The sequence below is a fragment of the Aotus nancymaae genome, unplaced genomic scaffold (genome assembly GCF_030222135.1).
Source record: "Aotus nancymaae isolate 86718 unplaced genomic scaffold, 86718_ANA_hifiasm-v0.15.2.pri h1tg000058l, whole genome shotgun sequence".
In the NCBI taxonomy this organism is placed as follows: Eukaryota; Metazoa; Chordata; class Mammalia; order Primates; family Aotidae; genus Aotus; species Aotus nancymaae.
Genome location: NW_026988472.1, coordinates 29,539,709 through 29,565,528, shown reverse-complemented (window position 1 = coordinate 29,565,528; position 25,820 = coordinate 29,539,709). Strand labels below are relative to the sequence as shown.

General features: G+C 36.9%; 1 protein-coding gene across 2 annotated transcripts in view; it reads left to right on the top strand.

The window, feature by feature from the left end:
- The window catches only part of IL1RAPL1 (interleukin 1 receptor accessory protein like 1), a 1,316,763-nt gene that overhangs the window by 758,548 nt on the left and 532,395 nt on the right, over positions 1-25,820 (top strand). For both annotated transcript variants that reach the window (XM_012448862.2, XM_012448863.2), the window contains exon 4: positions 25,429-25,615. In XM_012448862.2, the coding sequence (XP_012304285.1) occupies positions 25,429-25,615 (187 nt within the window). The remainder of the gene's footprint in view (positions 1-25,428; positions 25,616-25,820) is intronic.

Sequence of the window (25,820 nt, the reverse complement as noted above, 5' to 3'; positions counted from 1 at the left end):
CGTTTTCACATAGCTATAAAGAAATGCCTGAGACTGAGTCATTTATGAAGAGAACGGGTTTAATTGGCTCACGGTTATGCAGGCTGGACAGGAAGCATAGTAACCTCTGCATTTCAGGAGACCTCAGAAAACTTACAATCATGGCAGAAGGTGAAGGGGAAGCAGGCAAGTCTCATATGACCAAAGCAGGAGCGAGCAGGGGAGTGCCACACACTTTTAAATGACCAGGTCTTGTGAGAACTCTGTCACTAGAACAGCACCAAGGGGATTGTGCTAACCCATTCATGAAAGACCAATCCCATGATCCAATCTCCTCTTACCAGGCCCCACCTCCAACTTTGGATATTATAATGTGACACGAGATTTGGGTGAGGACAAAGATCCAAACCAAATCCAGAGTGATTTGGAAAAAAAAAAAAGAAATGTCTGAGTGATTTGTCTTCCTCTTGCTTCTCAGTTTGACCCTGGATATTTGCAGAAGAAAACTTTTGTAATATAGTTTATCTGAATGACCTGTTCCTAAATTATGACTTCAGAAATTTTTTGTTTTTAGTTTAAAGCTAAGAAAACAAAAAAATTATATTTAATTTAATTGCTTCTTAAATACATGTGTATTATTTAAACTTCTACTTAAAAAATAAATTATATTCAAATATTGATAAAAGTACAGTTGACCCACTGCCTTTATGGGTTTTGCATCCATGGATTCAATCAACCACAGATTGAAAATATTTGGAGCCTGGCGTGGTGGCTCATGCCTGTAATCCCAGCACTTTGGGAGACCGAGGTGGGTGAATCACTTGAGGCCAGGATTTTGAGACTAGCCTGTCCAACATGGTGAAACCCCATCTCTACTAAAAATACAAAAAACAAAATTAGCCAAGTGTGGTGGTGGGGACCTGTAATCCCAGCTACTCAGGAGGCTGAGGCAGGACAATTGCTTGAACCTGGGAGGTGGAGGTTGCAGCGAGCCAAGAGAGTGCCACTGCACTCCGTCCTGGGCTACAGAGTGAGACTCCATCTCAAAAAAACCAAAAAATTTGGAAAAAAAAATTGCATATGTATGGAAGTGTACAGATATTTTTCTTGTCATTATTTCCTAAACAAAACAGTTTAACAACCATTTACATGGAATTTACATTGGATTAGGAATTGTAAGTAATCCAGAAATGACTTAAAGTATACAGGAGGATGTGTGTAAGTTATAGGCAAATACTATGCCGTTTTATATCAGGGACTTGAACATCTATAGATTTCAGTGTCCACAGGAGGTCCTAGAACCAATTCCACACAGATAACAAGGGATGACTGTATAGATTTATATATATTTACATATATATATATACACACACGCATATATAAAATTATATATATACACACATATATAAAATTCTATCTATTCTGTAGATAGAATTTTAATCACGTAAAAAGTACTAATTTCATATAAATGCATGCAAAATTATACAATCTATGTTGGAGAAAATAAAAAGGCCTGAAAAAGGTATTTCTATTAATACATTTTTCAATTCTTAATTTTCTTTATGTTTATTACCATATTTAATTCTCAAAAATAACCCTATAAAATAGTTTGAACTGTGAGATAGTAAAGAATGCTAGGAAAATAGACTTAGGCCCTAGAGGGGTGGTGCTCAGGCAGAGAAAGTGAAAGGAGTTCCCGGGTGAGGGTCTCCATCAACACAAAGAAGTGAGGAAGAACATGGCACATAGATAGCACCAATAGTTACAAATGGTCAGAGACCTAAATTTGTGAATATGGAAGTGGTAGGAGAAACGGAGGAGATATGGGCCAAATCCAGATCAAGAAAGATTTCCTATAGCCAAATAAAATAATTTTAACTTGATTTCACACATAATAGAAATGCAAGGGAGGGGCCAGGCACATTTGCTCATACCTGTAATCCTAGCACTTTGGGAGGCTGAGGTGGAGCGGATCACTTGAGGCCAAGAGTTTGAGACCAGCCTGGCCAACATGGTGAAACCCTATCTCTGCTAAAAACATAAAAAAATTAGCTGAGCATGGTGGCACATGCTATTTGGCAGGCTGAAGTAGGAGGATAGCTTGAGCCTGGGTGGTTGAGGCTGCAGTGAGCCAAGATCATACCACTGCACTCCAGCCTGGGTGACAAAGTGAGACTATGTCTCAAAAAACAAACAAACAAATAAATAAAGGAATAAACTAACAGGAAAAATACTTTTTTTAAAAAAGAAAAAAGTGCAAGGAAGGATATTAATCAAAGGATTGTATCATAGTTTGAAATGACACAGATAAAAATATTTTATCATAAATACCTTTGCTAGTGTCAGGACCCATTCTGCTTCCAACTTCATAATACTATTACCTTAGGTTAGGGGTTGATCAACTATTAAGAAGGAAGTCTGAGAATTTTTCCAAGGACCCCTTCAAGGTCCATAAGTCAGAGTAGAGGTAGTTTGGGGTGATAAGAGTATGCTGATAGATTTTGTTTTTAAAAATTACTTGGCAATTATTTTGTTAATTATTCTAGCACCAAACATTAAAGGTTCTGACAGTCTCAAGGAAGTGATAAATGTCACCATATTTGGAAATGCTAAAGGGAAGACGATTAGCAGTCATCCACAAGGATAATTCAAATAGCAAATATCATTATGATAAAAACAAAATTTTCAACAAAATGAGTATTTAACAAGCACATCTTTCTGATATTTTTGATAGGTCATTTTTTAAAGTCACCTTCAATTCCAGAAAATCAGGAAGATAACATCTTTGAGTAATATATATCATTACACTTACATATAAAATATATTTAAAGCATATATACACATGTATGAATTTATTCAAGTTTTTTAAGGGGAAAAGAGCTTGATCTAGTAATATAATTCCTTAACTCACTCTGTTATCTTAACATATATTGTTTAGGAGCTGTGGGAATCATGTATAATTAGCAAATATAATCAAAGTTATTTTATATCATAATTATTCATTCTTCCCCTATAATTCCCTGTTGTAATTTGTTTAATCAGTTCATCTAAACTTATCATTTTTCATTCATTTGTCCATTATAAGCCAAGAAACTTTTGCCTTTTCTAGCTCTTGATTATGATCTTGTCTGATGAGGACAAAATAATTGAGACAGAACAGAGGAGCAAGACGAATGGCAGACAGCAGGTGCATTTGTATATTATGAAATGTTTGCAAAATAATAAGCACCACATGAATAATGCATTTGAAGAATATTGTCTGGCAAATAATATTGAGTCATATATCCAAATCATCCTACAATTACTGAAGAATGAAAAACAAAGTGTCTAATGCCTCTGGTTTTGTCAAACACAGAGAGAATCACCATATAGAGCTTCTAGGTAGAGCAAAAGGGCTCCTATTTATTTTAATTTAATTTGTTTATTTATTTATTTATTTTTGAGATGAAGTTTTGCTCTGTCACCCAGGCTGGAGTGTAGTGGTGCAATCTCGGATCATTGCAACCTCTGCCTCCCGGGTTCTAGTGATTCTCCTGCCTCAGCCTCCCAAGTAGCTGGGATTACAGGCACGAGTCACCACGCCTGGCTAATTTTTGTATTTTTAATAGCGATGGGGTTTCATCTTGTTGGCCAAGCTGGTCTCGAATTCCTGACCTTAGCTGATCTGCCCACCTTGGCCACCCAACGTGCTGGGATTACAGGTGTGAACCACTGTGCCCAGCACCGATTATTAATAGAGAACTAAAAATTTGAATAATATTTATGCAAATGTATATATCTATATTTGAGCATATTTATACATTTGTATTTACTACATATGTGTGTGTATATATTTTACAGTCAGCCCTCCATATCTGTGGGCTCTGCAATTGCAGATTCAACCAACTGCATATGGAAAATATTAATAAAAAGGGTGATTATGTTTGCACTGAACATATGCAGTCTTTTTTCTTGTTATAATTCATGAAACAATACAGTGTAACAACTATTGACATACGATTTATATTGTGTTAGGTATTATAAGTAATCTAGAGATGATTAAAATACACTGGAGGATATATGTAAGTTATATGCAAATACTCTGCTATTTTTAATATATTTTATATGTTTGTATACCTAGCAAAGTAAGCTATTGACACAATTCAAAAAGACAAAAATGAAGGAAAAACTCAGAAATACTTTGACTCAATGCTTGTGTGTGTGTTTCTGGGTTTTGTTTTGTTTTTTAGACAAGGTCTTGCTTTGTCCCCCAGGCTGGAGTGCAGTGGTACAATCATGGCTCCCTGCAGCCTCCACCTCTCAGGCTCAAGCAATCCTCCCACCTAAGGTTCTTGAGTAGTGGGACCACAGTTATGTGCCACCATGTGCAGCTAAGTTGTTTGTTTTTGTTTCTGTTTTTTGATTTTTTGTAGAGTCAGGGTCTCCCTATGTTGCCCAGGCTGGTTTCCAACTCCTGGGGTCAAGTGATCCTCCCATCTTGGGCTCCCAAAATGCTGGCATTGAATGTGTGAGCCACCATGCCCAGCCCCTCTCTCTTTCTCTCTCTCTCTCTCTCTCTCTCTGTGTGTGTGTGTGTGTGTGTGTGTGTGTGTGTGTGTGTTTAAAGAGAGAAAACATAGAGCGAAACTCAGAATTTTAGAGTGGTTGATATGCCTCTCTTCATTTTGCCTTTTGACTGTCTTGCTATACGATCACTACTTGGAGGTAGCTGAGCTGTTTGTTGCTAGTGTTGCTGCAGCCACTGGCTGCTGCAAGAATCTCAACTGTTCTATCTTCTGTTGCCACTGCTGGTATTGAAAAGCAGAAGACAGCTGGTACCTCTGCTGAGGAAGGCTTTATCAAATCTTTTCTGGGCCAAACCATCCTGAGATATCAGAGCTGCTTGAAGCTACGCAAAATTCTGACTCCAGTGAGATTAATGAGAACAGCTTTCTGAGTCCTTAAGGCCTCTTCTTTACTGCTTAAACCTTGTGCAGAACCCTGTGGCCGTAGCTTGGAGCACGAGTAGGTTGTGTGTTGCTGAAAGTATTGTTGCAGAATCAACTGATGGATAGAGTGGCAGAAGCTGCTGCTGCATGTTCAAAATGAGGGAACCATGTGGAAGCTAGGGGAGAGTTAAGGGCCTGAGACCTGAGGTACTTAAAAAAAAAGCTAAACATACCTGCTTGAACAGGTGCCTGCATTCTACTGGACTGGGCCACGCATTTGGTAGCATACCTCCTGAGGACAGAGGGCCACTCCCTTTGATTCTCGCAGGAAATGGGGCACTGGCAGGACAGCCCAGCATGGGGTTTGAACCACTCCCCAAAGCCCAGGCTGCACAGACGGGGCCCACTACTACATTGATGACCATATAAACAGTAGAGTTTGCCATGATCTGGGAGGCTGGGATTGTTTATGAGGAGTTGGAGGGAACCAGGTAGTGTGGGAGAAACTGACCCAATGATTCAATTATCTCCACCTGGCCCCACCCTTGACACTTGGAGATTATTACAACTCGAGGGGATTATTACAATTCAAGATTTGGGTAGGGACACAGCAAAACCATATCTGGAGAAGGTGGACAGTGAGAAAGTTCCAGACCCTAATTCAGAGAAGATGTAGAGTATCTCTTGAAGCATTATATCATTGATCATAGCTTTTTATAGGCTGGTCATTTCAGAAATTCTCCCTACCTTGGACTCCTTGTCATGTGGTCTTTTTTATTCCCTCTTTCTCCTGAGTGTGGCTAGCTCGTGTTGTATATGTTATTGTTTGTCCTTTTTTATTTAGAGTTTTAAAAATTTGTGATTCATGGTGTCTTTCCAACTTTTCAATTGCTTATTTAAGTATAAAATTTATTTTAAAAACAAAACAATAAAAGTTACAAGTGAATAAGAAGCAGAAAAATGTTTTCATAAATTTCCTTTTATAGTGTAAAATTACAGTTTTTCTCTGTTTTACATTAGTGTGAATGTTTATCTGTGTATTGTTTCTGCAGTGGTTTTATCTGCTTAGTTAATACTCAGATAATGGCTTTTTTTTTTTTCTTAGAACAGCAATAGAAGATACATTTTTGAAGTGCTAAGATAGCGAGATGACATGGCTTACTTAATTTCATAGTTCAAGACCAGCTTCTTTTGTTGCCATTAGGACACGCAGATTTTTTTTTGATTGTTACTGTTGTTATTGGTGGTGGTGGTATTTTAAATAAATATTACACTTTTCCACAAGTCTTGCTTCTCCTGATTCTTTGACACCCATGGGTCATTAGGATCCTTCAACTTTAGTCAGTTATTTTTTTTTCCCCTAGCCATAAGTCTTCAAAGGATACTCAAAAGTGCTTGTTCTCAAAAGTGTTTCCCTGTTCCTAAAAGGAGATGTTTACTTCTTGTCCTAAATTATTTTTATGATCCTTTCTTTTGATTGCCCGTAACCAGTGCTCTAATCTACCTAGTTTCAAATATTATCTCAGTATTTCCCAGTCTAGGATTGGACCTCAATCACTTCCTACAAATTAATAAAAATGAGAAAAATATCTCAGGAGGAAAATTAGGTCAAAATAAAAATTCATAAAGAAATATAAATAACATTTACATGTATGAAGAGATGCTCAACCTCACAATAATAGAATTGCAAGTTAAGACTAAAATAAAAGGCTGTATTTTTGTATTTTCTTTTTCTCTTTTTTCCTTGTATTATTATTTTTATTTGACACATAATTATTCATATTTATGAGGTATAGTGTGATATTTAAAGACATGTATACAATGTACAATGATCAAATCATGGTAATTAGCATATCCATCACCTCAAACATTTATCATTTCCTGTGTTGGGACCATTCAAAATCTGCTCTTCTAGCTATTTGAAAATAAACAATAAATTATTTTTAATTATAGTCACCCTATAGTGCAGTAGATCACTGGGATTTATTTCTCCTATCTAAATGTACTTTTCATTTGTTTGTTTGCTTTTGAGATGGAGTCTTACTCTGTCACACAGGCAGGAGTGCAGTGATGCAGTCTTGGCTCACTGCAACATTTGTCTTCCAGTTTCAAGTGATTCTCCTGCCTCAGCCTCCTAAGTAACTGGAATTACAGGTACCCGCAACTATGCCTGGCTAATTTTTGTTTTTTTAGTAGAGATGGGGTGTCACCATAATGGCCAGGCTGTTCTCAAGCTCCTGACCTCAAACAGGTGATCTGCCTGCCTCAGCCTCCCAAAGTGCTGGGATTACAAACATGAGCCACCGTGTCCAGCCCTAAATGTACTTTTTAAAAAAATAAGCTTAGATACAGGGAGTACATGTGCAGATTTATTACATGGGTATATTGTGTGATACTAAGATTTGGGGTATGGATCCCATCACCCAAGTAAGTGAGCATAGTATTCAATAAGTAGTTTTTCAAACCACATCCTCTCCTTCTCTTTCCATCCTCAGTGTCTGTTGTTCCCATGTTTATGTCCATGTGTGTTCAATATTTTCTTCCCACTTATAAATGAGAATATTTGGTATTTGATTTTCTGTTTCTCCATTAGTTTGCTTAGGATATTGGCCTCTAGCTGCATCCATGTTGCTACAAATGACATGATTTCATTTTTTTTGTGGCTGCATAGTATTCCATGGTGCATACCTACTCATTTTCATTATTGAAATCCACCATTGATAGGCACCTAAGTTGATTCCGTGTCTTTGCTGTTGTGACTAGCATGATGATGAACATATAAGAGCATGTGTCTTTTTGCTAGAATGTTTCATTTTCCTATGGGTATATACCAAATAATGATATTCCTGGATTGAATGGTAGCTCTGTTTTACATTCTTTGAGAAATCTCCAAGCTGCTTTCCACAGCAGCTGAATTAATTTACATTCCCACCAAAAGTATGTAAGTGTTCCCTTTTCTCCAGAGCCTCACCAACGTCTGTTTTTCTTTTTCTTTTTCTTTTTTCTTTTTTTGTTGACTTTTTAATAAAGCCATTCTGACTGGTGTGAGGTGGTATTTCATTGTGGCTTTGATTTGCATTTCTCCGATAATTAGTGATGATGAGCATTTGTTCATATGTTTGTTGGTTGCTCGCATGTCTTCTTTTGAGAAGTGTCTGTTCATGTCCTTTGACCATGTTTAATAAGGTTATTTGTTTTTTGCTTGTTGAATTATATTCCTTATAGAGTCTGAATATTATTAGACTTTCATCAAATGCATAATTGTGAACATTTTCTCCCATTCTCTAGGTTGTCTCTTTACTCTGTTGATAGTTTATGTTGCTGTGCAGAAGCTCTTTAATTAGGTCCCACTTGTCAATTTTTGGTTTTGTTGCAATTGCTTATCAAAACTTTGCCAAAAAGTATTTGCCAATGCCCATGTTGAAAAGGCTGTTTCCTAGGTTTTCTTCTAGAATTTTCATAGTTTGATGTCTTACATTTAAATCTTTAATCCATCTTGGGTTAATTTTTGTGTATGGTAAAAGGTAGGCATCCAGTTTGATTATTCTGCATATGGCTCGCCAGTTACCCAGCACCATTTATTGAATAGGAAGTCCTTTCCCATTGCTTTTGTTAGCCCCATCAAAGATCAGATTGTTGTAGGTGTACAGCATTATTTCTGAATTTTCTGTTCTATTCCATCTGCCTATGTGTCTCTTTTTGTGCCAATACATGCTATTTTGGTTACTGTAGCCTTGTGGTATAGTTCAAAGTCAGGTAGTATGATGACTCTGGCTTTATTCTTTTTGCTTAGGATTGCTTTTGCTATCCAGGCTCTGTTTTGGTTCCATATGGATTTTAGAATAGTTTTTCTAATTCTGTGAAAAATGACATTTGTAGTTTGATAAAAATAGCATTAAATATGTAAATTGCCATTGAAACTATTGAAACCATGTAACTGTTGAAAAGTAGGGTTTTGATAACCTTAGTAATAACATTTTCTGAGAAATAGTGGAGAAAAATTACAACATAGTAGAAAACTAAATGAGTCTGTGTTGAAAATGTAGAGAGAGTAGCTTAGACTATGCTGAAACATTTTTATTAGTGTTGAGAAAGAAGTAAGTTACAGGTTGAAATAGAGGACACACACATGCATACAGAAAAATAGCTTTATGTAAAATCTCCCAATACTGCAATAATAGACCAGGTAAATGTAATATAAATTATGATGTTATCAATAATGTAATTTTGGAATTTTAGGAAATGACATAAGATTTCATGGACACTTTTATATGATAAATGAAAAAGTAACATACCCAAAAGCTACTTTTCAAATTAATGACTTGGCTGGGTGAGGTAGCACATACATATAATCCCAGAACTTTGGGAGGCTGAGGTAGGAGGATCACTGGATCCCTGGAGTTAGAGACCAGCCTGGGAAACATGGAGAGACCTCATCTCTACAAAAAATAAAATTAAAAAATAAAACTTAGCTGGATAGACTGGCATGCACCTGTAGTCCCAGCTACTCAGGACACTGAGGCAGGAGGGTCTCTTGAGCCCAGGAGTTCAAGAACAGCCTGGGCAACATGGAGAGACACCATCTCCACAGAAAATAAAAAAACTTATCCGGATGTGGTGGCACATGCCTGCAGTCTCAGCTATTCAGGAGGCTGAGGCAGGAGAATCACTTGAACCCAGAAGGTTGAGGCTGCAGTGAGCCATGATTGTGCCACTGCACACCAGCCTGGGTGACAGAGTGACACTCTGTTACAAATGCACACACACACACATACACACACATATATATGTATATATATGTGTGTGTGTGTGTATATATATATATATAGACATACTCACCTTATATGTGCTTTGTACATTATAGACATAATAAATGGTAAATAATGACATCAGTAACTAAAAAGTCAAATTGTACAGCAATACTTCATATAATTTTGATTACAAATAAATCCATATTAGTAAAAGAAAGGCAGAAGCATTGTAATAGCTTTTGCAAATTAGCCATCAAGGTAGTCAATTGCAGTTGTATTTAATAGACTAGTGAACAGAAGGGTTTTGAGAGTGGAAATGATTACAATGCTGTTGCATAAATTGAAGCTTTACGAAAGCACTCAAGAAAATTATGTCCAGTTAATCATTAAGATATTCTTCATGTGCATATGAAGAATAATTTAGGAAAACTTTACATTCAGATAAGACTGAATGTAATTGGGTTAAACTTCAATAATACATACACATTCTGTCTCTATTTTCTTGCTATTATCGTAATGTACATTTAAGGAAGAGGCAGATATTGTAAGTGGAAATCAATGATACAGTATAGCCATTTTCAATTTTTTGTTACAGTTGTTTCCTGTGAGAAGAACAAGAGAAATAATCTTAGAGTATTGACAGAAAAGGAGTTTTGACAGCTGACTGTTGCAAAGTCTCCAGTGTAATTATTCCACCTCCCCTCTGGCTAGGTATAAGTGTTTTTCATATGACCCGTACTTCTGAAAATAATGAATTTCAAAATGTCTGTTCCATGTACACAGCTGTTGACATCTACAAATATTTAACTATCTAGTTCTAGAATCCCCTTGGTGTTTCATCCATCTAAAACCAAGAAAAGAGAGCAGAGCTAATAACAGATAAGCCCTCATTGCTGTTTTATTTATTTATTTATCTCTGTACTGCTGCATCTAGGGATGCCTTCAACTTTATGCCTCTGTGTCAACTGCAGCTCTTTCTGGCAATACTATGAGACAAGATTAACTGCATTTCAAATGTCTGCGACTTCACTCACAGAAAAGGTGTTATATTCATACTGAATTTTTCTATAAAACCGAAGAAGTTGAATCTGGAGAACAGAAAAAGGAAGAGAGCTGCATTCACAGTAGGATAAGGAGATTAAATAGGAAGAGTTATGTGATTTATCTCTTTTATTAGGTGCTGCTGGAAAGCAGATTAAGCTTTTTAAAAAGTGGTGACCTTGATATAAATTTCCTATTTAGCCAGTGCTGATATATTTGGAATAATGAAGGGTGTGTACACCAACATTGAGCCCGAGAAGTTGCAAGAACTGTAGTGAAGTTGACCATAATCTGAGTGGCTAATCCATTACTGCAAATAATAGTAACAGAAATAATACCTACTGTGCAGCAGTTTGTCCACTGCAAAATACATTCACGCCAGGATGCTATTTACCTCTCACAATAACTCTATGAGATTAAGTATCCTTAGAGTTTCATGATCTGGTGCTGAAATTCAAGAAAGATGTTCCTTATTCACAGACACACAACTTGCTAATAAATTCCTGTCCTTGTGAAAATAACCTTCTTTTTTTTTTGAGATGGAGTCTTGCTCTGTCACCCAGGCTGGAATGCAGTGGCGCTATCTCAGCTCACTGCAACCTCCGCCTCCTGGGTTCAAGCAATTTTCCTGCCTCAGCCTCCTGAGTAGCTGGGACTACAAGCATGCACCACCACACCCGGCTAACTTTTTGTATTTTTAGTAGAGACAGGGTTTCACCATGTTGGCCAGGCTGGTCTCAAACTCCTGACCTTGTGATCCACCCGCCTTGGCCTCCCAAAGTACTGGGATTACAGACATGAGCCACCGTGTTCGGCAATATCCTCTTCTTCTTATATTCATTGTCACATATGGTTAAAGATTAGACTAACTTGTGTTTTATTTCTCACACTTTAAATCATCCCTCTAACATAACTCTATGGTATTACATTCTGACAACTGAAATGTAAAGTGTTTTATTTCTGCATTGTCTTTGTTGACATGAATCCTTAAAATAATGTCATATTCTGAACATGTTTAGGTTTATAAAAAATACAAATCATTAGGCCATTTTCTTTTTTCAAAAATGACCGGTTATTGCCGAGTAAAGTTATTAGGTTGTTGGTATTCAAACCATTCGTTATTTTAATGAATAGTGCGTAATACAGATTAATGGCTTTCCATTCCAGCTAAAAATATCTAAGAATTACATGGACTTGAACTGATATTAAAATTATACATAAAGGAATAGAAAGGAAGCCAACTGTGAAACGTTTCTAAATCATATAGAATAAGGAAGTTCCCTCCCCCCAAAACCTAACTCTGCTTTTAAATTCAAGTAATTCACAGTTTAATTCCGCTTTTTTTCTTTTTTTCCTGTTTTTGGTTTTAGATCCATAAATAAGAGGCTTTAGTCATAGAAAGGAAGCTGGAAAAGTACCTTATTACATTTACCGTGTTTAAACACTGTTAATTGTAATATTTGCAAATATACAACTACATAATTTGCTTACCTTTTTCTTTTACCTCAAGGGGGATGTTTAGGAATTTATATGTAATGTGGATTAAACAGACCTTTGTTCCCTAAGCTACTATATTGGCCAGAACCTAGTCAGTTAAAGCAAATTTGTTCTAGATAGTTCAGTAGAAGAAATTTAACATGGGAAACAGGATATCAATATGCTAGAAGAGCTGAAATGACCCAGAGGTTAGTGACATTAGGAAACCACTATCACCCCTATATATGAAGGGACAATGAGAATAAGGAAGTGGTGTTACCAGAACCCAGAAACTGAAAGGATAGATCCCTTCTTGTAAAAATTAATCACCAGGCTGGGCGCGGTGGCTCACGCCTGTAATCCCAGCACTTTGGGAGGCTAAGGCGGCTGGATCACAAGGCCAAGAGCTCGAGATCATCCTGGCCAATGTGGTGAAACCCTGTATCTACTAAAAATACAAAAATTAGCTGGGAGTGGTGGCGTGCACCTGTAGTTCCAGCTACTTGGGAGGTTGAGGCAAGAGAATTGCTTGAACCCAGGAGGCAGAGGTTGCCATGAGCTGAGATCTTGCCATTGTACTCCAGCCTGGTGACAGTGAGACTCGATCTCAAAAAAAAAAAAAAAAAAAGAAATCACCAAAGCTATTTGTGAGGAGCAGCTAGGAAACTGAGAAACTATGTTTGGATGGGATAAAGTGGTAAACAAGGCAGATAAGACTCTCTCTTGCATGACACTTACACTGTAATGGAGGAGAAAATATATACCAATATAAAGAAGACAAAGAAAAGATTAGTGATAACTGAGCAGATAACTATAAGTATAAAACTGAATATGTGAAAAAAATTATGAGATTTATTGTTCTTGTGGATTATTTTTGCATTCATTTAATTTTTAAATGTTGCATTGAAGTATTATCTATCTTAACTATTGAGTTTATGGCACCCCCTCATTCAACTCATGCTAGTTACATTGGGGTAAGCCCATGATGTTTCAAAGGACTTTCAGCTATTTTGCTTGAGCAATTGTGTAGATGGTGTAGGGTATGTCACAAATAAATGAAGTAACTTTTTAAGACTTCAAAAAGGCATAATAAATAGACATTTGAATATATAAATCTAGAGTTCAGATCTGGAGATATAAATAAAGGAGACACAACATAGAAATTGAATTTAAACCGAGAGGATTAAATGAGATTACATAGAGGGCAATGAAATGAGATAATGCATATAAATATTTTTTAAATGATGGCTTAAGTGAAATATAATTCATTTATCATGTAATTCACCTATTTAAAGTGTACCATTCTATTTTTTAAATTGTGGTATAATATCACACTATCTACCATTTGAATCATTTTTAAGTATAAAATTAGTGTCAGTAATTACATTCAGAGTGTTGTGCAACCATCACCACTATCTATTTCAGAAATTTTCCATCATCCAAAATAGAAATTCTTTACCCATGAAACACTAGCTTCCCATTCCTTCCTCCCACCACCTCCTGGTAACCTCTACTCTACTTTCTGTGTCTATGAATTTACTTATCCTAGGGACCTCAAATTAAGTTAATCATACAATATTTATCCTTTTGTGACTGACTGATTTCACTTAACCTAATGTTCTCAGGTTTCCTCTATGTTGTATCAGGTATCAGAATGTCATTTCTTTTTAAGTCTGAATAGCATTCCTATTATATATATAGACCACACTTTTTAATCTTTTCATTAGTTGATGGACATTTGAATTGTTTCCACTTTTTGGCTACTGCGAGTAATGCTGCTGTGAATATTGGTGTACAACTATCTGTTTGAGTCCCTTTTATCACCTAGGAGATGTATTGTTGGATATTCTATATTTAACATTTTGAGGAGTTGCCAAACTGTGTTCTGCAGTAGCTGCACCAATTTACATCCTTCCAGTGACACGCTGGAATTCTAATTTATCCACTCCTTGCCAATACTTGTTGTCCACCTCCCAACACTTGTTGTCCACCTCCCAACACACTTTTTATCTTTTGATAATAGCCATCCCAGTGTGTGTGAGGTGGTATTGAAAGGTAAAACTTTCTATACAATGTTTTCTTCTTCCCCAGTTTGCCTCTCAGTAGGATATAAACTCCATAAAATCAAGTACTCTGCTTATTCACTGCTTTATTCCAACCAGGGTAGGCATATAGCCATTGCTCAGTAAATGTGTTGACCGTGTGAATGATTTTTTTTTTTTGAAACAGGGTCTCACTCCGTCACCCATGCTGGAGTGCAATGGTGTGATCTTGCCTCACTGCAACCTCTACTTCCCAGGCTCAGGTGGTCCTCCTACCTCAGCCTCCTGAGTTTCTGGGAGTACAGGCACACACCACCATGCCCAGCTAATTTTTCCATTTTTTGTAGAAGTGGAGTTTCGCCATGTTGCCCATGCTGGTCTTAAACTCCTGGGCTCAAGCGATTGACCCACCTCAGCCACCCAACGTGCTATTATTATAGGTGTGAGCCACTCTGCCCAGCTGTGAATGAATTTTAAATGCTCAATAAGTGATAGTTATAATCACTTCTTTAATAAATGATATCATATATTTAGTTCTATATTACATTGCACAGTCATTGCTGGGCTTAGTGTTTTTGTTTTATTTTGTTCTTATGAAACAACATTCTTTTTGAATTGGAAGTTTAAGGGATGAAATGCTACATATACATAGAATGAAATTGTCTCAAACCATGACAGGGGAAGAGGAGTTGAAAAGGGGATGAAAGAGTTGAAAAATATGAAATTAGGAAGTGGTGAAGAAAGTCAAGTAAAATCTCATGTGCTGCCTTCAAATTAGAGTATCAAGCAGGTGCTATGGACATATAATTTGAGGGAAGTGCCTGTGATTTTCTTCTTCGGTGAGCACTTCTGGCTTGCATATTTGTTCTCTCTAGACCTTTTATAGATGAAGAATATCTTGTTTTTTCCAGATGCAGATAATCTGTTCTGTTCTGTCTGTTTCTGCAGAATATAGACCAAGTCCTAAATGTGCTGAGTTCAAATATGTCACTTTTTATATGAAACTCTGATCATGAGCTTTGGTAAATATTATGACCACCTTAGAAAAAGCTGCCTTTGTAAAGCTGGGAGAACAAAAAGTGATGTGCAACTTACCCAAATGTGACTCATACATTTATCTTCCCTATCCCTTGCCTTTCACATCAAGAATGTCAACTATGGTTAGAAGAAGGCCTGTTGTGTGTAGGATGAAATAAGGAGATCATCGGGTGATTTTGTGTAGCTATTCAGTGCAGAGTATCTTTACAACTCTGTTTTAATTCTTTACTGGGCATGGAAGACACATCTGTTTGCCTTAAATGCTATCAAGGAATATGAGTTATTTCAGGCCGGGCGCAGTGGCTCATGCCTGTAATGCCAGCACTTTGGGAGGCTAAGGTGGGTGGATCAGTTGAGGTTAGGAGTTCAAGACCAGCCTGATCAACATGGTGAAACCCCGTGTCTACTGAAAATACAAAAATTAGCTGGACATGGTGGTGGGTGCCTGTAGTCTCAGTTACTTAGGAGGCCAAGGCTTGAGAATTGCTTGAACCCAGGAGGTGGAGGTTGCAGTGAGCTGAAACCATGCCACTACACTCCAGCCTGGGCAACAGAGCAAGACTCTGTCTGAAAGAAAAAAAAAGAAAAGAAAAGAAAGAAAAATAAAATTAAATATGTGTTATTTCAAAACCCCAGAAAATGAAAAGGGGCAAAAAACTAGTATGGTTGGGTTTAGGTGGGAGTTGTTTAGAAAGCTTAAGAGAAAAAAAAAGTAGTCAGAACTTTGTAGCTAATAGTTCATTCATTTATTTAATATGTTAAATACTGTGAGTACCTCCTAAATGCCTGGTACTGTACTTGGTGCTTAAGGGGATCATTAGGCCTTTGAAGTCCTTAGCCTCAACAGGTCATCAGTGAACAAATTCCTGTAATGAATTGCTATCCATGTGTCAACGGAAATTGGAATGTTCAGAAAAGGAGAAAGACTTTAGGAGATTAAATATATATATATATATATTCCTGGTTCCTCAAAAAGTTAAACCATATGACTCAGCAATTCAAATTCTAGATATATACCCAAAAGAATTAAAAGCAGGGACTTAAATATTTGTACATGCATGTTCATAGCAGCATTATTCACAATAGCCTAAATGTAAAAGTAAACCCAAATGTCCAATAAGCTTGTGATTGGATAAATGGAATGTGATATATTCATACAATGGGCTAATATTCAGCTGAAAAAAGGAATGAAGTCCTGATGCGTACTACAGCATAGAGAACCTTGAAAACATGCTAAGTAAAAGAAGCCAGATACAAAAGGCTACATTTACATGATTACATTTATGTGAAATATCCAGAATAAGCAGATCCATAGAGATAGAAAGCAGATGAGTGGTTTCCAGTTATTGCAGGGAGACAGGAAAGAAGAGTAATTGCTAATGGATGCTAGCTTTCCTAGTCTTAGAACTAGATAGAGGTGAGTGTTCCAAAACGTTATCAATGTATTAAATGCCACTTAATTATAAACTTTAAAATAGTTAATGGTTAATTTTGTGTTATGTGAATTTTAGCTCACTTAAAAAAATATGCCTCTAAGAATTCAAACAGCATACAGCTTACTTCCTTGTTTTACATATTACAGGAAGCATATATATTAATAGTGGATGTAGCAAAATGAGGATTAGTAATATAATTAAAAATTGTGATTGTTGTGAAAAAAATAAAATGGTTAAAATGGATAAAGATTGAAGAAATCAGCCATAGGGCTTGAAGAAATTATTTGTAATGTGTGTAATCTTGAACCCATGTCCTCGGCCTCAATTTCCCTCAGTGACATGGTTTTTCCTTCTCCCTCCTATCTTTTCCCTTACTCTTGGAATCTACAGAGGTGAAGTTTGAAAGCGTTCTTGCCCAAGAATAACTCAGAGTAATAACTGGACTAGAATTTTACATGCCTAGGCCTTCTCAACTCTAATATTCCAGGAATAAGAGGTTAGAAAAATAAAAATAGTAAAATTAGGTCCTTTATGTTCCTAATTTTACTACAAACCACTGCTCAACGAAATAAGAGAGGACACAAACAGATGGAGAAACATTCCATGTTCATGGTTAGGAAGAATCAATATCGTGAAAATGGCCATACTGCCCAAAGTAATTTACAGATTCAACGCTATCCCCATCAAGCTACCAATGACCTTCTTCACAGAACTGGAAAAAACCACCTTAAACTTCATATGGAACCAAAAGAGAGCCCGCATAGCCAAGTCAATTCTAAGCAAAAAGAACAAAGCGGGAGGCATCACACTACCGGACATCAAACTATACTACAAGGCTACAGTAATCAAAACAGCATGGTACTGGTATCAAAACAGAGATATAGACCAATGGAACAGAACAGAGGTGTCGGAGGCAACACAACATATCTACAACCATCTGATCTTTGACAAACCTGATAAAAACAAGCAATGGGGAAAGGATTCCCTGTTTAATAAGTGGTGTTGGGAAAACTGGCTAGCCATATGCAGAAAGCAGAAACTGGACCCCTTCCTGACACCTTACACTAAAATTAACTCCAGATGAATTAAAGACTTAAACATAAGACCTAACACCATAAAAACCCTAGAAGAAAATCTAGGCAAAACCATTCAGGACATAGGCATAGGCAAGGACTTCATGACCAAAACACCAAAAGCATTGGCAACAAAAGCCAAAATAGACAAATGGGACTTAATCAAACTCCACAGCTTCTGCACGGCGAAATAAACAGTCAATAGAGTGAATCAGCAACCAACAGAATGGGAAAAAATTTTTGCAGCCTACCCATCTGACAAAGGGCTGATATCCAGAATTTGCAACGAACTAAAAAAGATTTACAAGAAAAAAACAAACAAGCCCATTCAAAAATGGGCAAAGGATATGAACAGATACTTTACAAAAGAAGACATACATGAGGCCAACAAGCATATGAAAAAATGCTCATCATCACTGGTCATTAGAGAAATGCAAATCAAAACTACATTGAGATACCATCTCACACCAGTTAGAACGGCAATCATTAAAAAATCTGGAGACAACAGATGCTAGAGAGGATGTGGAGAAATAGGAACACTTTTACACTGTTGGTGGGAGTGTAAATTAGTTCAACCATTGTGGAAGACAGTGTGGCGATTCCTCAAGGGCCTAGAAATAGAAATTGCATTTGACCCAGCAATCCCATTACTGGGTATATATCCAAAGGATTATAAATTGTTCTACTATAAGGACACATGCACATGAATGTTCATTGCAGCACAGTTTACAATAGCAAAGACCTGGAACCAACCCAAATGCCCATCGATGATAGACTGGACAGGAAAAATGTGACACATATACACCATGGAATATTATGCAGCCATCAAAAACGATGAGTTCGTGTCCTTTGTAGGGACATGGATGAACCTGGAAACCATCATTCTCAGCAAACTGACACAAGAACACAGAATCAAGCATCGCATGTTCTCACTCATGGACGGGTGTTGAACAATGGGAACACATGGACATGTGGAGGGGAGCGCTATACACTGGGATCTGTTGAGGGGGGACAGCGGGGGGTGGGGAGTTGGGGAGAGATAGCATGGGGAGAAACGCCACATGTGGGTGAGGGGGAGGAAGGCAGCAAATCACACTGCCACGTGTGCACCTATGCAACAATCTTGCATGTTTTTCACGTGTACCCCAAAACCTAAAATGCAATAAAAATAAATAAATAAATAAATAAATAAAAATAGTAAAATTATATTTATCACTTTCTACCAAAAAAGAGAAGATAATTATCTTAAATTTATGGTTCACAAAAGGCTGTAGGTGGAGTTCAATTCACCAGTTAAATAAAATGTTTAAAAAAGAACTTCAAATGAGAAGGCAGTAAACTGGCATTTTTAGGTTTAAGCATCTACTCGATGGTCTCATGCTAATCTTTTCACCAAGGGCTGATTTCAACCATGGTTAAATCAATAGGTCCTCCAGAGCTCTTCTGAAAAGAAAAACTAATCCCAACAAATCTCTCATTTAGTGTCAGTAGCTACAGGCATAGTGTGTTTAAGTAAGATAAGATATAAGACGGCCACATGCACAGCTTCAGGCATCGCCATAAAGACTGACAGAACAATAAAAAAGGAAAAAATTGGAAGGTTTTAAGATTAGAAATAAATTTTCAAAGTATATTTAAGGCTTAGCAAACTCTAGGATGATCCTTCTACAATCTAACCTTGACACGTTTTGATTCCTAACTCTCTATGTTTACAACTAATGATTAGACATGATGGTCAAATTCTGGTTGAGGAGCTGCCTTCCAGTTCACTTCTGCTTAGGTTTGTAGTAACTGGACCTTTAGATCTGCTGTCACTCTGTGCTGCCTTTCAGTGCCAAAAGGCTTATGACACTTGAAAAATATTATGTGCCTTCTTTTTACAAAAAGTAAAGATCATGACTTGAGAAATGACCAATGAATGTTAGAGTAGACCATATAAAACACAGAGGCATAGAACAACTCAGTCCTTTAAAAACGTTAATCAAATCCCTGGCTTTCTTAAATACTACTTCATGAAGTAGGAAAAGATTGCCAAATATTATGAAAATGGTATTTCCTTTAGGGACTTGAGAATTAGCAGAATATACGGGTCACGTGTTTAGTGATATTATTAGAGGATATATTTTACAATCATGTCACTGGTAATTCTTCTAAAGTAAAAGAGACACACCAAACACTCCACATTATCATGTATACGGGTTGTGATTACAGAATAATTAAAACTGTGCTATACTACACATAACATGGTTTTTAATATCCTTTATCAGCCACTCAGTTATATGCAACATTTCCCTTTCCACACATATTTTCCTTTTTTACCTTCTGCCTGCACTACCCAAATTTCTGCACTTTGATCTGTAGTTATGCAATGTAGTCATACTTTTAAAAATAAATTTTAAAATCTCTGATAGCAGCCAAGCACAGTCGCTCATGCCTGTAATCCCAGCACACTGGGAGGCTGAGGCGGGTGGATCACCTGAGGTTAGGGAGTTCGAGACCAGCCTGGCCAATGGGGTGAAACTCTGTCTCTGCTAAAAATACAAAAATTAGTCTGGCTTGGTGGCATATGCCTGTAATCCCAGCTACTCTGGAGGCTGAAGCAGGAGAATTGCTTTATCCCGGGAGGCAGAGGTTGCAGTGAGCTGAGGTCGCACCATTGCACTCCAGCCTGAGCAACAACAGTGAAACCCCATCTCCAAAAACAAACAAACAAACAAACGAAAAACTCTGATGGCTCCCTTACATATCAATTCTGAATTGTTTTCTATTTCAAAGTACCACAGTGCTGAGAAACCTGTAGAGAAGTTCACAGTGCTGTACTGACTTCTGGAATCTGTATGAAAGTAATTATTTTAAATTTAATTTTGTGTCATATATTCATGTCTTCATTGTGTTCAGAAATATTTGGGAATTCCCGATATTTTCACTGAATCAGACATTTTTTCTTCTTTGTAAGGCAGGACGCAAAGCCCGTGATTCAGAAGTCAGTGCTTTTATATAGTAGAAAAATATGAAGAAACCATAATATTTTAGGTCGCTTGCTCCCTTATATCCTTTATTAGATTTGGGGGACTTCAAGGACCTACATTTTCAAAAAAATCAAGTTAGATCATGGATTTTTTAAAAACTTGGGTCATTAAAGTCCTGAAGAAAAGTAACACCAAGGACTAAGGGTAGGTAACTTTCTTTTGTTTTATACAATGGAATATCTATATCTATATCTATATATCTATATCATCTATAGGTATATAGACTCTGTGAGTGCTAACCCAGCACCAATTACTTCCCCTAGCATATAGAAGAGATCAGTGAATTAGAAGTTAGGAGATGTGAGTTTTAACTCCATTTCTACCACTAATTAGATAATAGAATTCAAAATATTCATTGACTTCTTTCAGCATTGGGTTCCTTTACTGTAACGTTAAGACATTGAAAGAAGTAATTGTATGTTAGTTGTTTCTACAATACATTGTGTGTGTACCTCGTGTGGACCACAGTGTCACCCTTCTCAGAGACAACTAGATCTTTTTTTAAAAGTCTATGCTAATATTATTTCTTCACTAGAAAGGATAGTGGAGTATTGACTCTCAGTTATAAATAACTCTGCTTTCTCTGCCTGCATGCATGTCCTGTCTCTCTAGCCATTTTATAAACATTGAAACCAGCAATTATGATTTGAGTTTTGCCTAGACGGAAGCCATCTGTTATACACAATAAAAGCTGAGTAAATATGTGCTAATGGTTTTACCATAAGTCCTATAGGAGCATTCTCTTTATCCCATTTACCCCATTTCGTGTTATTTCCCTGACAGCAGAGAACCATAGCAGTCATGTCACAAGTTTGATGATGGTGGAATGCGCTTTTTGCTTTGAGAGTGTGTAAATTCCCCTCGGGGTATCGTGTGTTTATTAATGTGTCACAAGTTGCTTGCTTCCTGTTAGCTCTTCTCAGTAAATAGGACTATAGCATTCATTGGATACTGCTTTATTTTTAGCTTTTTAAATCGCCTTTTGATGAACAGAAACTAAACAAGCATTAAACATTGAAAGTAATTTGAAAGTAGTGCCATCCTGGGAAGTGTGGAGTTCTAGACATTACCAGACAGTTGTAAATCAGCACTCATCTCACAGAGCTGAAGAATAAAAGTTGGGAAAATAAGAATACCTAAGTGATGCTCATATGGAGCCACTTTCTGAAGAGTAGGGGACAGTTGTATTTAAAGAAGAGAAACAGGTCATGGCTGTGGTAGGGAGTCCATATTTACTTCAACTTGAGTCATTCTTTTTCAACCCACTCATATATTTCAAATGAAAAGTATAAGGACTTATCTGGATTTTTAAGCTTCACACTAATAGACACCAAAGAACTGAAGGCCTCATCATGGTAGTATTTTCTAATTTACCTGTTAAACAAACACTGTGACTGTACTGCAAAAATGGAAATATAAAGGAAGTGGGAATGAAGGATGCAGTGCTGATAATAAGAGCTAAGACTTACTCAGGGTTCACTGTAAAACAGGCAATGTCCTAAGCTCTTTATGTGTTTTATTGTTTGCTTCCCACAGCAGCCTATGGAGTCTTTAGTATTATTTTCTCCTTATCCTAATAAGGATATGGAAGCCAAAGGAGTCAAGTAACTTTCCCTAGTTTTCAAAAATAGTGAGTAATTGAGCTTGAATCTGAGCCCATGAGGTTGTGCTTTGGAGTCTTGCTCTTCACTTGACCCTGCCTCTCTCTTCCTCTCTGAATGTGAATGTCTGGTATTCTATACAAAGAGATACAGTGCAACAGACATACAAAAGTAATCAATAGTTTGAGGAGAAAGGAAACCTGAGACTCTTGTGCCTAAATGATTTACATGGAAATTTCAAAATTATAATGCACAGATTTACTTCTTTAAAAAGGCTTTTTGTTTGTTTGTTTGTTTTAAATTCTGTGTTTCTTAAGACATATTTGAATGTGCCCAAAAAAGTTAATAGGTTAATTTGGGTAATTATTTTTTTCTGAAAAAAAAATGTTGTTGCAATGAGCCTGGAAAGAGCATGCTCCAGTCAGTACTGGAGTAAAATTAATAAATAATGCATGAGCAGTATTGCTGGCAAAGCCAAAGAGGGATATCTTTTTCACTTGGGTGTGAAGCTCAAGCTAAAATTTAACACACTCTTTTCTCTCAAAGCTGTTTTTTATCAGTGTTTTTTATGCTGAAAGATTGACTCTACCTTTCATATATGCAACTAAGAAAAATTCTTGATCATCTTGGATGCCTCTCTTTGCTTTGGTTCCTCACCGTTATATTGATTCAATGTCTTAAATACATTTTGAACATGATCCCTCCTTTCGGTCTCAATGTGCATCGCTTTCACTGGGGCTGCCATTTGTTTCTGAATGAATGCAGTAGCTTTCTAATTTTTCTCACTGCATTTAGTCTTCCTTACAGTCAAACCCATTTTTCTCATTACAATCAGAAAAACCTTTCCGAGATCCAAATTTCATCATTCCTCAACATAAAGTTTAAACTTTTTGAAGTGGCTTATGTGACTTTTAGTCTTGCTTCTGTGGCTTATGTGACTTTCAGTCTTGCTTCTGTGCATCTATCCAGTCTCAAGTCCATCATAATTACCTTATACTCCATCCATTCCATGTTATTTGCAATTCTTTAAACATAGAATGTTGTTTTATGCCTTCCAGGCTTTGTGCAAACTGTTACCTCAGATAACCCTTCTTAAAATTGCCAAATTCTTATTAAATGTCTAAGATAGTTCAAGTATCATCATTTATGGAGGCTTCTTGTTTCTTTGACACCACCGTGGTAGTTCATATCTCTTTGTAGTAATTATCATATTGAATTTCACCTGTTTATTTGTCTTTCTCTTTCCCTGGATTATGAGGAACTGAGGACAGGGAATATGCCTTATTCTAGCAAAATTTTTGAACACACACTCTTAGGACTTTTATCAAACTTCTGATTGACTTTCTTTAATAACTAATCATTTTCACCCATTAAGTATCTTAGGTCTACTTGCAGGCTAGGTATTATAGGAAGCTAGAGATGTCTACATTCAATAAAGAACCATCTAATTTTGTGGAAATATTATTTGTTACCAGATATGAAGCCTAATAACCTATGTAGCTATTTTCTGGACATTCTCACTGTGTCATATTATCATTAAACAAAAGCAAGAATCTAAACAAGGGAGCTACTTAAATGTCAAAGCGTTAGTTGAATAAGGAGGAGGACTTAGTAGTTGTTGTGCTTGTGCACAGATGCAAAGAGGAACCAATATCACTGAGCAACTATGACAGGCCAAGCAGATTTCTATCCAGTATCCTTTTTAAAGTTCAGACAAGTGCTGTCTCTCCACCCCACCTGAGACTCAAAGGAGTTAAATGAATTGCCCAGGGTTGTACAGATGGTAAGCAGTAAGGCTCAAATACAGGAATTTGATGGCCAAGTTTCTTTCTTATTCATGAATAAACAGTTGGGCACTTATTTACCAAATAGGGAGTTCTAAAGCAAACTTTGAATTCAATATTTTATTCCTCTTTTTCTTCCCATTAGCCAGCACCATGCTTGACACATTATCAGTGTTCATTGACTGTCCTGAGACGTAGAAAGGAAGTAGAAATAGAGCAATTTACCCGAAAACTTCATTTGGTCCCAACCCTTCCAAAAGATCTCTGCACAGGATTTATAGCCTCATTTATTCCAAGTTATAAACATGATTTATGTACCAGCAAGAAAAAAAGAGATGCTTATTTAATGACCTGATTCCGTAGAATCTATCAGGATGGGGTTGTCCTTATGTAACACAGTAGAATGCTTCGCTCTGACAACCTGGACTCCAGGACCCAACTCAAATAGATATGGGTCAATAAAGATAGTAACTTTGCAATACTTTTATCCAAGAACGTGATCTTGCCCAGACTTGGTAACTACTCTTCTTACCAAGATAACCAATACTGTAAGAGTGTGCAGCATTATTCCTGTACCTCACGATGATTAATAGGCCAGTTACACTTTTCTACTTCTATTGAGTTTGCCAATTTTAACATAAGCCCACGCTTGACTTTATTCTTGACCTAAATATTCCTTTTTTTAATTTTTCTAGGTACAAAAATATCTGTTGAACATTTTTAAACTGAACCTGAATCTAAAACAAAACTTTTTTTCTCTGGCAAATAAAAACAAATATACACAGCCAGGCGCGGTGGCTCACGCATATAATCCCAGCACTTTGGGAGGCCAAGGTGGGTGGATCACAAGGTCAAGAGATCGAGACCAGCCTGGCCAACATGATGAAACCCTGTCTCTACTAAAAATACAAAAATTAGCTGGGTGTGGTGGCGCATGCCTGTAGTCCCAGCTACCTGGGAGGCTGAGGCAGTAGAATCGCTTGAACCTGGAAGGCAAATGTTGCAGTGAGCCGAGATCACATCACTGCACTCCAGCCTGGCGACAGAGTGAGACTCTTAGCTTCATAAGACCAAGTCTTGTTTAGTTGGATAGCAAGACAGAACCCTGTGGAAGAAGCCAAGATACCATAAAATTAGTTAAACAATGAAGTCTTTGCTTCTCTGTCTTTCAAGTAAATTAAATACACTGCCTTGGCAGCACTTGCTTTTGGTTCATACCAGGTCACCATATGTATTCTGCTTTGTTACAGAAACTCCACTTACTGTATGAAAGTATCCATCTCACTGACAGTGGGTGAAAATGACACTGGACTCTGCTATAATTCCAAGATGAAGTATTTCGAAAAAGCTGAACTTAGCAAAAGCAAGGAAATTTCATGTCGTGACATAGAGGATTTTTTACTACCAACCAGAGAACCTGAAATCCTTTGGTATAAGGTATGGACTATGGGTGGTTCAGTTTCCTATTAACAAATTAATTGTTTTATATTCTGGCACAAATTGGATAGAAAACTTAGATAGGCATGATATAGTTTAACTTTGCCTTTCTAAAATAATATGGCAAGTTGTACTGATCATTAAACGTTTTTTTAACCAATAGTTTTAGTAAATTCTAGTCAATATTTACATTGGTAGTCCACTG